Source organism: Hipposideros armiger, unplaced genomic scaffold, assembly GCF_001890085.2.
Source record: "Hipposideros armiger isolate ML-2016 unplaced genomic scaffold, ASM189008v1 scaffold_253, whole genome shotgun sequence".
NCBI lineage: Eukaryota > Metazoa > Chordata > Mammalia > Chiroptera > Hipposideridae > Hipposideros > Hipposideros armiger.
Genome location: NW_017731603.1, coordinates 1,787,087 through 1,802,514, shown reverse-complemented (window position 1 = coordinate 1,802,514; position 15,428 = coordinate 1,787,087). Strand labels below are relative to the sequence as shown.

Sequence of the window (15,428 nt, the reverse complement as noted above, 5' to 3'; positions counted from 1 at the left end):
TGGGCTCTGGCTGCACTCCATGGTTTGGGTCTCCTGTTTGTTCCTGTCCTGTGGATTCTGTCCCTGCTCTTTGGTAACATTTCACCACCATTCCTGGCTATTCTGAGCACCTCATTTTCACTCCTCTTACCCAGCAAGCATGCTCCTAAGTTGGGTACAATCTATATTTTGGATCTGGGGTTTGTCTTCTGAATTCTTACTGACTTCCATGGATGTTGGGCTTTGCTTTCGTCTTCTTTTCAATGTAAATGAAGCTTTGCATTGGGACTTGGGTCTGCAGGGTTTTGTCTGTGGCTGACTTGATGGATCACGAATGATACAGTAGCTAACATGTTTGAATGTTGAGTTGTGCCATACAATGTATTAAACACCGTATACACGTACCATTGAATCCTCACAACACCCTTATAAGATAGGTGCTATTATTATCCACATTTTACAGATGAAGACACGCCAGTTTAAAGAGCCATGAAGTAACAGGGCCAAGTTCAAACACACAGCAAATGGTAGACCTAGGAGAGTTCTTGACTACATCGCAGTTTCTCTTTGTAAAACAAGGTAGCCATTTATCATCATCTACAAAGTCTAGAGAACCTTCCAGGATAGTGACTTTAAAATTTAGGCTATCAATTTCTTTACAATCTGGTAAGAATAGAGTTGATCCCTGAATCAGGGTTTCATGTGTATGGCAATAGCATGACAAGAATGATCTAGTTAAAACATAAAACTGTTAAGTCTGTGACTTCTTAAATATTACTTTTCTGAATAAAATATAGTATGTATTGTTCCAAAAACCTGTAAAATACAGAAAAGATGAACAGAACGAACTTTTAGTATTATTGCTGATAATTTGGTGGCATGTTCACACTCAGACGTGGTTTTACATAGTTGAGACTATGTTATCTGTAGTTTTGTACCGAGTCACAGACTCATAAGCATCATTCCACATCACTAAAATCTCTTTGTAAATCTAATTTGCAACACAAGACTGCGAATATACTCTCAATTATTTAACATTTCCCCAATATTGGAGGTTTGTTTTTATTTGGCTGTTACTAACAGTATGACTAACTTAGTTTTCTCATTTCTGTTTTCTCTTTATTATACATTTACAGAAGTTGGGTTACTGAGGTAATAGAAATATTTGTAAGACTTGATACATACCACCATGTTGATATCCAGAGTGATCCTTCACTTTATTTTGCTTCAGTGGGTCTCTTCTTCCTGTTTCTATGTGACTAGAGAGTCTGAAAGTCAGATCATAGCACTAAACATTCACCTTCCTCTTGAGAGATAAGCATCGATGTGGTGATCCACTTGTCATAATTAGTTAACTGATTGGCTTTTTTTTTTTTCCTGGCATTTGGGCTCGAATCCTTGATATTTTTTTTGCTTACAAAGTTCAAATTTTCTTCTGACTCTTAACCCTCTCATTGGAAAGGATCTTAAAATTGAGCAAAGGTATAATAGTTGATGCCTTTCCATACCCTTGGATGAAAGATGTTTTGCAGATTCATAGTGTCCCTCACCATTCCTGATTCTAGGAATTTAAAATGTAAATGAATCATTTTTTTTTAAATGAGGGGACTAATTAATAGATTGTTTTTAGTTGATTACCCAATCTCTAAGATGCTAAGATGCTGAGCAGTTGTTGAGTTGCTTACTGTAGTGTATTCCATCGTCCTTATAATGTCAGGACTGCTTGTTACTCAGGTCTGGACTCCCGTCTCCCTCCACGTGACCTGAGGGAGAGAGGTCTCTTAACAGGAGGGAAGGAGGACAACCTACATTCATCCTTCCCGGTTGCGTGGCAGCTGCTGCTCTAAGAGCAAAACATTATTCCCATTTTCAGATGGGAAAGCTATCTGAAGCTCAGTGAAGTTAAGAAATTTGTTCAAGTCTGCACAGCTCATAGGCAGAGTAGACATAATAGGACCCTTGAACTTTTCCATATTCTCCTCACTGTGCCTTTCTGCCTTCTAAGAGAAGTGGGGGCGGGGCGTAGCGGGGTGGAATGGAGAAGGTTTGAGTACCAGAATGCTTCTGAAGCATGTATTCGAAAGGTGCTGATGTGGGAGACAACAGGTGTTTTCTAGTGACTGGGCTTCTCGGGCTTAGTGCTGACTTCCCCATGAGTCTCCTTGTCCCAGGTATTTCTGACCTTTCCTCTCCACCTTCTAGGATTGTGGCTGATCCTTAACGTTGCTCTTCACCGTCATCCTGTGCACTGATCAGCTCCTCCTCCCCGGCCTCCCTTAGAGTCCAATTTTTCTGCAGCCTGGTGTGGCCACCTTGTCTTCAGATGGGACCAGAGCTTGAATGGCCTTCCTGAGTGAGAACGGGACCCATTCCTCTGTTTCCTTGTAACCATCCTTGGACCTGACCCAGCAAACCATCTGGTCCTGAGGAATCTCATCTACCTGATACAACTTTGCGTTTTCCTCAGAACCTTGTCCTGCCCACCAGCTCTGAAGTGCCTTCCCTCCTGGAAAGTCTGAACCAACCCAGCTTCTCTTCCCTCTGATGTGTCAAATTTTGCCTCGCACCTTGGAAAGCCTATTTGAGACCTCCCCAAGGTGCTGTATTTTCTACCTCATGGAGTATTCTAGAAATTGCAATGCATTTTTTAAAGGGGATTGGGGTCTTCAACAAAGCAAAGGGATGCTTCCAGGTTTGACAACAATAGGCTTAGACCTGAGCTTTCTACCTGGCAGGATCCCAGTCCTCAGTTTGTTGTCCCCATGTTCTGAAAATATGAGGGATTGGCAGATGTCATTTTGGTATGGGAAGCAGACTTGTTTGATATTCAGCCTTAAATTAAGCTCTTAGTATGTTCAGCTTGGTGGCCAACTTTGATATTTGTCTGTGCTGTATTCTCTCATGTTTACTTAAGGAGGTGCCAGCATGATACAGTCACCTGAGGTTACCATTTGTGAAGGCGGAGCATATGGGATGTTTATCTTTATGGCTGAGTCTTGGAAACTGGTCACCCACTGTTAGAGCAATGATATAGGAAGCCATTGCCTTGAGGCCAGAAATAACTAGGTACTTAAAGTTGGGCCAGGGACAAGGTGCTTGAGTGTCAGGCGCTGGAAATGTTTCAGACTGGTGCGAGCATTCACCCATTTCATGTGTTCCAGCTGAGTTTTTATAATCATGTGTGAGATAGATGTACATATATGTATGTGTCTTTCATGAAGTAAGAAGCTAGAAGTGGAGGATATTATAACCTCAGAAAAATGACATTGAGCTAGGTTAAAACTTAGGCAAGAGACATTTGCTTACCTGCAAATGAGTCATAGAAATATGATCTTCCCATGACATCGAGGAACCTGCCATTTCGGGATGACTACTGGGAGAATCATAGATCTTTTGGAGTGAGGACTAAGTTGATTTCCATAAGTACTTCTGCTTAGCAGACAGATGTGACAACCTTTGACATCCCCCTCCCCGCCCCCTGCCCCCACCTCAGCTAGGCTTGTCCACAGCAATTTGATATCATTTCTGTGCCTTTGGAATGTCCTGTTTCCAGGGCTGATTCAGTGGGGGACACCAGGGACTACTGAGTAGCTCTCCCTTCTACCAAGTTAATGAGCTTGACAGATTCCCTGTCTCCCCAAATTCTCGTCATGGAGGAAGTAGTGGCCAATCAACTTGCAAGTGCAGTGACTGTGTGAACCCAGCGGTGAGTCTCTTGATTCCCTGCCAATGTGTGCCAGTCTGCCTGATTTATATTTCAGCACTTGATTTTAATGCTTTCTAGGATAGGGTGAGCACCCTAATCCAGGCACTGCCCGTTAGCTTCCTTTGCAAAAGCTACGAACACCCATTCGTCGCCCACATTCACAGAGTCTCGGGGAAGCCCTCTTGCCCTTGGCTATGAAGTTGACAGTGGACTGGCTCCAGCAGCAAGGCCAGACAAGCTCTAATTGTAGGCTTTTGATCTCCAGAGATTGAGGCCTGGGGCTTATAGTTTGGAATACAAGTTTTTTTTTGTTGTTGTTATTTGTATTTTTTTAATGTAAACTTGATTATTTTATTGCTATTTAAAAAATAAATGACTTTATATTGATTGTGAAACAGTTCTGGCTCTATTTCTCTGCAAAGCACAGTGACTGGGTGCCACCGTGTGGTGGTTTTTGTTTAGGTTTTAGAAAGGGATTAAAATCTTTTTCAAATGTGCTAGATCAGATGCATCAGAAGTTTTAATTTTTGAAAGTGGTTTAACTCTCAAGGAATACAATGTAACTGTATTAGAGGTTCCAGATTTGAGGTGCTGCCCCCAAAAGAATTTGGTTCACTCACTGAGTACTGGCTGTAGGAGGGCATGGAGTGAACGCGTTGTGATGGTATCTAGAAGGCAGAAGAACATAGGAAACATCCTCCAAGATAGCTGTTGATCGAATGTTGAGTCTCTCACCTAGATGTGACATTCCTGTTAACACTCTGGGTATCTAGCCGCCAGATCCATCTCCCTTTTCCTGCGTATCCTCTTCCCCGTCCACATCCACTTGTCTCCCTTCCTTCGGGACGCTCTGCAGTGATGTTTCTCATGTGCTTTTTCTTTCCTTGACTGGACGAGCAGAAGAAGATCATGATCATGATCTGCTGTGTTATCCTTGCGATCATCTTAGCTTCCACCATTGGGGGCATATTTGCCTGAAAAAGGTGAGCCATCTGTGGGGAGGGTCAGGCCCGCTTTCACTGACCCGAAGCTCTCGTGTCCCCAGGGCATTCATTGTTTGTCCCTTGGTGCCCTAATCTGGGTAGCATTAGGTATTGGAATAAAGGTTGAAGGAAACTAAGGAGAGATGTTTCATAGTGAGAAAAGTGAGTGAAGAATGAGTCTGTAGGTGGTAGGTAGGGAGACCAAGGTGCTACTTGGTTCCATCCCAGGTCAGGTAGCAAATGCTTCTTGGTTCAGAATGCTTTGTGTAAGGGTGTTGGTCTCCTGCAGCAACCTGTGGGCCTTGGCACCTGAGAGTGGCATAAGGAGAGTCAGTCCTTGCATTAGAAGCACCCTGAACTTTTTGGAACAGGGCCACACAGTAAATCTGATATAAATATTCAAGGTCAGGACAAATTAACATAGCCTGTGAGTACTCCCTTCCCCCTGCAGAACAGGGATTAGTAACCGTGACCTTGAACATCCTGCTGTATAATCTTTGATTTTCCCCCTCCATTTGTCTGTTATCTCCTTTAGCCTTTACAGATGGATCCTCGACTGGCATTTTTAATCCTTCTCCCTCCTCAGTGGTGCCATCACTTCTCCACTACAGATGCCTCAACAGCTACTCCTTTCTCCATTTTGAAACCTTTTATGACACAGGGCACCAATCAGCTACCTACCGAAGCTATGCAAAGGGAGACTTATGACAGTACAGAACAGGGAGGCGGGCAGGGGAGAAGGACTGGGGGTACAGAAACACAGCTGGTCAGGAAGATGGTTTAAAGGAATGAACCACAGGGTTGAGAAGAAGGCATAACAGGTGCCTGTTCAGGAAATAAAGGCAGATATTGTAGCACACCCCGTTCGTCAGATCTTACTGTAGCTGCTGTAAGTTGACCAGTCGGGGCATTAGTTACTTCTGTTCTTCAGGTTAGAACCTGGAGAGGCTCACCTTTGACCAGCCCTATGTCTGCGTCCTTCCCGTGAGCTCCACTAGGCTTCAAGTGGCGTGTCTCACAATAGGCCCCATGCCATGTCTTGCTCACTGCTGTGCTCATGTTTAGCGCAGTGCCTGCCACTCACAGGGGCTCAAGTATCTGTTGACTTAATTACCTATAAGAAACTCTGGGATCTGCTCATGGACTAGTCCTTGGATTTGACTCTTAAACCCTTTAAGGCATTAGTGGAAAATGGGCTGTGATCGATTCACTTACACAAAAATACAACAGCCCGTCCTCCCCCGTTACAACTTACACCTTGAAGTCCTTTCTCTATGGGTGATGATAGTGGAGTTCTATCAACAGCCTCTCACTCTAAGATGGTTGGCCCCAGGATTGTGGGTCAGTAACTAAACATGGATCCAAAAGTAACAGGTTTACACTGTGCTTGAACTCCTCTCTCAGTCATCAATACCATGCTCTATGAACTGTGATAAAGATGAAGATGTTAGGCCAGGAAGGTGAAATGAGGCTATCACACTCATTTCACTTCTTACCCGATTCATGTTGCTAATTGAACTGTTGACCAGCAATGTGTGTACAAGGAAGTGTTCCAAATACTGTCCCCAATTCAAGGTTCCAATTCTAATGCAATTTGGGGATTAGTTGTATTACAAGACGTTCACTAAAAATACATTAAAAATAGTATACAGCTTTTGAGGATCACATAACTGTTCAGATAAATTTGTATTTTTGAAAGTAAATTACCTTCTTTGCTGGAGATCTTTTTAAGAAAGTGGGATTAAAACATTTGACATTTTAGTCAGTGTGCTTTATATTCACTTCCCACTTTCCAAAGCGAATGGTTTAATACTTCTATCAATTTCATTTTCTTTAGTTTGAACAAGGGATAGAAAACTACTGTGGGCTAGCTCTGAAGAATAGATTAATCTTGTAAGATGCAAACGGGGAGCCGGAACCATGGGGCCCTCATTTGTCCAGCAGCGACTATTTGAGTGCTGTGTGTCACACTACATTGCACTAGAGCCTGCTGGGACACAAAGATAGAGCCACTCTTCTTCCTCAGAGAATTGCAGACCTGGGTAAGGCCACACAATTTCAACTTTTGTTTTAATCAGTTCCTTTTGCTCAAAGGCAAGGGTATGTTCCTTCCATATTGTCCAACATCCCCCCTTCCACGATTCAGAGAAGATGGGTAGCTGGGCATAAATAAATATCTGTTGAATTAACCTATGTACTGTCATTTTTTCCTTTGTTTTTCCAAAAATGTTTGTTTGCATTTGTTAACTAGTAAAATGTCATAGAAACTAGCTCCTGAAGTGTATGTATATGAAAGGTATTAAGTCCAACTTGCATCAGAGGTGGGAGATGCAAACATTTGCTTCATCTCATAGCCAGGCAGGACCAGAGCCTCCAAAAGACAATCGGGCCATTTTCTTAATCGTTTAAGGGATTAAGAGTGACCAATGAGAAGTTATATCCTGAGGTGATACTCCAACTTTATTTAACATAAATATAATGCACTTAAAAAAATCAACAGATATCGTAGTTTTTCAGAAATCATCCACAGCACCTATGCTGCTCCTTGGTTGACATGAGGGTGGCCCGAGTGGACCAAAAATGTAGATTCCTTCTCTTTCAATAGCCCGTGCACATTCATTTCTCACGTTCTCACTACACACGTTCAGGCATGTAGAACTTGCCCCAGTATCGCCCCTTCTGGGTCAGGTCATATGGGCTCAGTACTTTGCGTATCCCCAGCATGTTGGCAGTGGCTATGCGCTCGAAGGTCCAGGGGTTTTGGTTGTTACGTTCTCGTTCCTCTTGATCTTTCCGCATCTTCTCTAGAGTCTCACGGCTCACGGCCTTTGCTGGGAAGGGCAACTTGTGGGCAACCTGGTCAAGGAAACCTTGTACCTCTTTGAATTCACAACGTCCACCCACCTCTACAATGAGGCGGCCAGCCTTCACGGGAGTCACGTAGTGATCAATGGCCCCTTTGCCTCCTCCCATGCGCTGTCCCACGCTCTTGCGGGTGATAGGCTTGAAAGGGGCTGGTACTCGCCATAAGGCAAACATGTTCTTGGGGTCCATAGAGCGGTTGATTGTCAGGCGCATCATTTCAAAATGGCCCCAGTGGAGGTAACCACCACCCAGTGCCTAAGTGAACGGAAGAGTTAGAAACATGGGGATTTAGCTCAACAATGCACATGAAAATAAAAATGTGAGTTCTAATAAGTACCATAGAGTAAAAGCCTAGGGTAAAGCAATAAATAACAAGGGTGGACCCACTTCAATGGACAGCCAGTGGGAAGGCCTCTTTGAGGAGATGACATTTAAAGCTGAGGCCAGAACAGTACGAACTAGTCAAAGGAAAACAGACAAGCGTTCCAGGTAGAGGAGTGGCGTAGGTGAAGGCTGGGTTTGTTTGAGCAGAGGTCAGTGTGGCTGGAGGGGCGTGAGGAACGGGGAGTGGACATGAGGCTGAGGGGCAGACTGATCATGCGGGCTGTGGGAAGACTTGAAAACACCACTCTGGCTGCCTGATGGGAAGTAAGCCCAGTCCACACCCGTTTGTGTGACTACTGACATCGAGTCTTCATGGAAGCTACTCGATGAGTAAGGAAACAGCTGGATAGTTTTATTTTTTCAGAAGCTTGAGATCTCGGAGTCTGATTATAGGGTAAACTAAGTAGCCTTTCCTTTCCCTGCTTTTACATTATTTTCACTCTATATAACAAAGGAAAAGATACATAACTTGAATGTTTACCGGGTAATGCACATCAGTTTAAAGAGTAACTGGTGGCAGTTTTAATGAAACTTGTGAAGGAAGAAACTAGAATTAATTCAATGAATATGAGATTATGTGAATCCCTGGCTTCTATCCAGTAGCTGCTTGAAACTGAACTTACTCACCAGGATTGCAAAGCTGCCTTCTGTGAACTCAGTAGCTTCAGTGGAGGGTCCCCGTATGTCTTTCAAGTTTTTATGTTCTCGTCTCACTTTTGGCACAAGTGGTACCCTTTCGACAAATCTAAGCTTGGGCCTTTCAGGAATGGAAACATCTAAAAGCATAGACAACCAGCAATAAGTGAAACTACACATCTTAAAGGATTCATTTTCTTCCTGGAAAGATTTGTAGCAATCAGGTAAAAGTCTTAAATAAAAGGTACCACTGAACAATAGTTCCAAAAGTATGTTAGGTTTTTCTTGTCGATGCGTTCATTGATGCTGGAATCCTCTGGCTATGCCAATGGTTAATGCAAATGTTTCTGAACCTTTGAAGACAGCCAAGTTTTAACCTTCAAACCAAAATGCATTTATTAAATGCCTACTCTGTGCATAACAATATAAAAGGGACCGTTTGCGATGGTATAGAGATATAAGACTGTCATAGAAAAACACTAGCTAACATTCCCCCCCCCCCCTTGGAATGTTTACTAAGTGCTGGAATTGAGCTGAATACTTTACATGAATTATTTCATTTAATCTTTAAAACAACTTTATAGCCTTGGTATTTTTTTAGGGCTTCCTTTTAAATTTTTTTGAACTTTTAAAAGTTTTACACGTATCCAAGGGCCAAATAAAAAAAATGTACAACTCAGTGAATTATCACCAAGTGAATGCACAAACACACCCATATAATTATCACCCAGATCAAGAAACAGAACATGAGGTAGGTAAGCAGTTTTCATCTCAATTTTAGAGAGAGGAACTTGGGGCCTAGAGACATTCTATAATTTGGTCTGGGCCATCCAGTTAAAACATAGCCAGATAATATGCCACTTAAAAATTACACTGCCTCTCTGGATGTTATTACATTTTACATGAAAATTCCGAAGTTCTGCTCTGCCACATTCTTGTTGGGAAAAATTCCAACCTAGGACTCTTTTGCTCCGTGCTTTCCTTTACAAATACGGGCTTTTCATGTTGAGACCCGCACATATCCTACAATATGCAACAGCTTGCTGGGTGAGGGTGGGTGGGCTGGAATGCAGGTCAGACATGCTATGTCTTTATCGTATCTGATGTGTTGACAATTTGGAAAAAAATTAAGTCATCTAAGACATTTTTTTTTTCATTTTTTTTTTAAGCTGAGCCATCCTTGCTACCTGTTGGCAGCTCAGCGGCTGCTCAGCTCAGGCTGGTAATCGAACTGCTGTTGCTCAGAGCTCAAACCCTTGAGTGAGCTCTTAGCCAACTGAGCCATTCGGCCGGCCCTCTAAGACATTTTTAAAGTAAAACAAGTATGGCTCCACAATGGAGTCAAATATAAAACAGGAGACTTTAAGGAAATATCAAATTATTAGTGGGCTGTTCAGTTACAGAAAGTGACCCCTGCCCCTGTTTCTATAAGCAGCTACCGAGAAACTTAGTAATGGTTTCTCTGGCCTACAGGTCCACATATACTTCTGGAGCATGGAGTAGTTTAACAATTATTTGTAGAAGACAAAGTCTGAGGTCCAGGTGCCTTTCACTTTTTTGAGATTTCCAATATATTAAAAAAAAAACAAAAAATGGTAAATTAGATTTACAAAATTGTGGCTTATCTTAAATGTTACATTTAACAAATTAATGCTTTTCACATAATATTGTTAAATGACTATTGTACATTTACAGAGGGTGCCAAAAAAAAGGTATATACATTTTAAGGAAGGAAAAAACTGTATTAAAATTATAATATTCAATATATACGAATAACAAAAGATGACTATAAGTCACGTTTGACTTCTGCAATTACAAGAGGTTGTGGTCAAAGTGGTTACCATCAGCGTAATTCTAATAACAGTTTTTTCCTTCCTTAAAATGTGTATACATTTTTTTGGCACTCTCTCTATATAGTCTCATTTGGAGAAAACATCAAAAGTCTAAATTTGAGGCCAATTAGCCCTAGCTGAGGGTGGACCATGGGCCACACACCAGCGGTAGGCCATAGGGTAGATATCCGATTACACGTTTGTTTCATGAAAGCAGGGACCTTTTTGGGTCCCTTATTCTTTGATTGATCTCTAGTGTTCAGAGCATTGCTTGGCATATCCTCAATACACGTTTACTGAACGAGCCAATGGGGACAGGAAGCAAGCACGAGGACACGCCTACATCTTCACCGGCCCTCTGCTGGGTTCCATCAGAGAAAAGACTGACAAACACGTAAACGACAAATAAGCTCTCACCCTCAAAAGTTGGCACCGGGAGCAGCGTCTTTAAGCCAGCACTGGCGGGCGGGGCTGCCCAAGAATCTACAAAGACAAATGAAGTTAAACGAGGAAGGGCCAGGGGCTGGTACACTCTGGGCCAAAGACACTCCTAACGGAGGTGTCTTGAGGGGTGGGACGTGGGTTCCACTAAATGGGCTCAAAAGCTCAGTCCTTCACCCCCCCCCAAGAGACCAGCCGGGGTCTCTGGGCGCCAAACCTCACAGGCGGTTGTGACCCTTTTGCACAAATCTTATGGCGGGGGGGGGGAGTTGGTAGCAAAGCGCAGCCCCTATCAGGGCTTCAGCAACCATATGTGGAGTCTTTGAGTTTGGGAAATATGATTGGGGGTGCGGAGGATAAAAGGGAAGGCCTTGAGGGTCCAAGGGGACTTCTGACCTGATAAAGACACTCGCAGGAGGGGCGCACCGGCGCGGGCCAGCAGACGCCACATGGTCACGGGTGTCCAGTCGCGCGGGGCTCCCCACAGCGACTGCAGAGGTCACCTGGATGCAAGTAGGAGTGCTGAGCTCTAGAACCCCGCTAGCATCGGCGCTCAGGGCGCGGAGCGCAGCAGGAAGGCGCGTTTCCGCCGGTGCACTCCGCAAAGCGCCGGCGGAAGCGGAAGAAACCCGAGCCTCCGGGCTTGGGTTCCGGCGCCGGCTCCTGCGGGTCCGCGTAGGCGCCTCTTTGGCCCGTAATAAATTATTTCCTATCAGTCAAGTTATTTACAAATCTTTTGTTATAGAGCATGCTGTAATGAACCTCCTTATACGTACCCCTTTGGTACTATTTTGATATTTCGTTTGGGCAAATTTGAAAAAGAAATTGGCTGGATCAAAGGGATTGTTCATTTAAAATCATTTTGCTTCAACAATTGTGCAAATTGGGCTTTCACCAACTGTATCAGAGTGCTTATTTATCCACACCCTTACTGAGGAAGGATATTATCATTCTTTTAGAGCACTGCTAATATGAAAGGTAAAAATCCACACCCAATGTTACATTTATAACAGGATTGTAAAACGGGGTTGCTTCTGACTCAGTTTTGCCTGAGACCTTAAGGTATGTGGTCACCTCCATATTCCAAAGTGAGATGCTGGCCCCCCTAAGCTGGATTCACAACAGAGGTGGTAGGAACTGCCTTTGCTATTCTTAGCTCTCTACTGTCCATCAGCCTGTGGAAAGCACTGGAAGAACCAAGAAAAGAAATAGAGACTGGAGATTATAATCAAGATTTCTTTGGACAGAGTTGTTGGTGTACTGTGAGTCTCACCTCCCGTCCTTAACGGCTAGAGATGGGTGTACTCCGTCAAGTTTAGTGAGAGACATTTTCAAACCACTCCGGGAGCTTGATGTAGGTCCTCTGCAGTTGGAAGGAGATTGGTGTTTGACACAGGCTGTGGAAAGTCTGTGTTTAGAGGTTGAGCAAAGCAGCCTATGGCATCAGAGTAGGGAGTGGCAGTTGGGAAGTCTCCACATTTCCATTGATGGCAGGTCAGGGCTGTGCATATTCTGTTGACCAGGTGTGGACCCTAGTGCAGTGTGCTGGTTTAGGATTTTCTTATTTCCTGTCCAACAGGCCCCCATTGAGAGGCAAGGAGAAAACCTAGAAGAGATATAATGATGGATATCTAGGGCCTGAGGGAAGAATTATATGTGACCAGCCAGTCATTCAGCAGAGATGAATTTGCCTGCATCAAGGGAACGGAGATACCCTCAGCAGTTAGCGTGTGATGTGGGGTGTGTGTGTGTGTGTGTGTGTGTGTGTTCTCTGAAGAATCCATAAAGCACCCATGAGAGAAAGAAAATACTTTAAATTATACCCAGACCCAAGTCAACTACTATTGGGTGCTGTCTTAATTTGCTAGGGCTGCTGTAACAAAGTACCCCACACTGTGTGGTTCAAACAACAGAAGTTTATTGTCTCACAGTTCTGAAGGCCAGAAATCTGAAATCAAGCTGAGAGCAGAGTTGGTTCCTTCTCAGGGATGTGAGGAAGGATCCGTTTCAGGCCTCATTCCTTGGCTTGTAGATGGCTGTTGTCTCTCTGTGTCTTTTCACATAGTCTTCCCTCTATACACGTCTGTCTGTGTGGCCAAAATTTCCCCTTTTTATAAGGATGCTAGTCACATTGGATTAGGGTCCACCCGAATTACCTCATTTTCACTTGATTACCTCTGTAAAGACCCTTTCTCCAAATAAAGTCACATTCTGAGGTGCTGGGGGTTAGGACTCTAACAGGTTTTGTTTTGTTTTGTTTTGTTTTTGTGGGGGGAGTGGGACATGATTCCGCTTATAACACGTGCGATGCCACTGAGCCATCTCAGAGGGGTCAGAAACAGGTGAGAGACCAGGGGCAGAGAAGACCTTACTTGACTGGTAAAAAAGCAAAACGAGGAAATAAAAACACACCCTCCACCCCCAACAGCATTCTCTGAGTCCTACTTAATATAATTTCTATACTGGTTATAGTTAGTTTGCGTTTTAAAAAATGACTAATGCTGTTGAACTTTTTCTCATATTTTTGGTTTCATATACTTTTGTCTGTCTTTCTGCATGTGTGAATTGCTTGCTTGTGTACTTTGTTTTTCAATCGCACTGTTCATTTTTTTCTTATCAATTCAAAACTGATTGTTATATATTAAGATTATTAACTCCTGTTCTTTTGTATATGTTTCAATTTTTTTTTCTGTTTTCAATATGTTCTCTCTTTTTTGGAGGTATAACCACTTATTATGTAATAAAATCTGCCACTAATTTCCTTAAGAGTTTTGACTCTGATAATATGCTTATAAAGGCCAGAAGTAGGAATCTAACATAAGTCTTTTTCCAAGTTGAAAATCCTCATTTAATATGTGACTTTATAATGTTCTAAATTCCCACACTTGTTTTGGTTCCTCTGACATTTTATTCCATTCCCGTGTTCTCCCTAACCTGAAACTAGTGCTACACTGTTTTAATTATTGTCACTTTATTACATATTTTTTTATATGTTTGGTTAAATTCACTCTACAAAAAAAAATCATTGTTATGATTTGTGTGTTTGGTCTTCAGGATAAAATTTAGAACCATTTTGTTAAGTTTCACTCTCTCTTTTTCCATTTTTATTTTCTTGGCCAGAATTCTTGTTCTTCTCCTTTTAAATCTCATAGCCATTTGCACTTCTGAGCTAAACTCTTTGCTATTTCAAAGAATTATAGGGTCTCAGTTGGAAGGGGCTAGAGGAATCATGTATTCAGTTCCATTTCATTATCAGTGTTATCTTCAATCATGTATTTGCTATAGGTCATTCATCTATCTGGTTAAATGCAAGTGCAATTGCACACAATTTTTAAATGGAGGAACAGTAGTTGGAATCAATCTTCCCTACATCTTCATAAATTTGTATAATTGACCATGCCCCTAAAAGTTTAGGCTTTACCAGCCATGGCCAGTAGAGGTCACAAAAGTGCTTATTATAGTCACTGAAACCTTAACCCACTGCAGTTTTGGGTGTTATGCCTTATGCAATAAGGAGACAGACTATATTCAGAGGGGAATTGCAACTTGTCATAGCAGATCCATTGTCAACCTCACTCCCCTGACCCCCACCCCTGCCAATACAGATGAACACACGCAGTTAATTACTAGGCAGGTACTAAAATGAGGTTTTCATACATGAAACCAATCTGTGATTCCCCCTCTTTACTGTCTCCCACGTAGGTTTTTTTTTTAAAAGATTTTTTTGGGGGAATTGGGGGGATGGGAACAGCGCTGGGGAATTGGGGGAAGGGGAACAGACAAGTTGCTGTCGTTTTGTTCTTCAGTCTAGTTGTGGAGAACGTTGCTTCACTGGCCCAAGTTGGCACCATCATTGCGCTCTTCCCGGGTGAGGCACATCAGTCACCGGCTTCTGGACGGCCGCTCACTGCAGCTGCTGGCCACTCACGCTGGTTGCTGGCTACATATGGTAGCCCATAGCAACCCACTGCAGCTTCACTGCAGCCTATGCCGTCATAGGCAACTCACGGCAGCCCAGCTCCAGGTTGAGCTGTTGTTCAGCATCTTAGCTGTGGAGGGCAGTATCACTGGCCCTCATATGTGGGATCCGAACCGGGGCCCTCTGGTGTCCCAAGCCAGCTCTTAACCACCGCGCCACTCGGCCGGCCCTCCCACGTAGCTTTTATTCCTCCAATTTCTATCATTAGAGCAAAAGTTGGGGGTGGGGTTCTTTTACATACATGCGTGCACACACACACACACACACACACACACAACTTTCGTTGCCCAATTTATGTTAAATAAGAAAAAACTATTTTTGTTTAAAACAGCTTTTTTCCCATTATCGAGTTGCTCAATGATTATGTATCAAATGGAGAAAACTTGGAAAACAGAGAAGCAAACAAACAAAATCAGTCACCAATAACTCTGTCATGCAGAGATAACCACTGTAACGCTCTGGCATGGGTGATATTACAATGTTTTGTTATTTGCTTCCTTCACATGAATGTCTCTGTGTCAGCAAGTGTTTATCTTCAACATGAGTTTTAGTGACTTTTAACTACCCCATCATATGGATCTTACCTATCCATTGCTCTCCTGTTGGACATATAGATTGTTTCC

At 43.0% G+C, this 15,428-nt stretch overlaps 2 protein-coding genes across 3 annotated transcripts in view; one reads left to right on the top strand and one right to left on the bottom strand.

Moving 5' to 3' along the window:
• The window catches only part of STX3 (syntaxin 3), a 46,297-nt gene extending 39,998 nt beyond the window's left edge, over positions 1-6,299 (top strand). Inside the window, exon 9 of one of the 2 annotated variants that reach the window (XM_019656024.1) lies at positions 5,204-6,299. In XM_019656024.1, coding sequence (XP_019511569.1) covers positions 5,204-5,452 — 249 coding nt within the window. In that variant the 3' untranslated portion in view covers positions 5,453-6,299. Of the gene's footprint in view, positions 1-2,181; positions 4,579-5,203 lie in introns of those variants that run through there. The other variant, XM_019656025.1, reaches the window with a different exon arrangement.
• Positions 6,300-7,107: 808 nt separating this feature from the next.
• On the bottom strand, positions 7,108-11,427 carry MRPL16 (mitochondrial ribosomal protein L16). Its single transcript, XM_019656026.1, has 4 exons — positions 11,223-11,427; positions 10,803-10,868; positions 8,545-8,693; positions 7,108-7,788 (listed from the first exon to the last, which is right to left on the bottom strand). The coding sequence occupies exons 1-4, from the start codon at positions 11,275-11,277 to the stop codon at positions 7,303-7,305; spliced, it is 756 nt and encodes a 251-aa protein (XP_019511571.1). The 5' UTR covers positions 11,278-11,427; the 3' UTR covers positions 7,108-7,302.
• Positions 11,428-15,428: the final 4,001 nt, after the last annotated feature.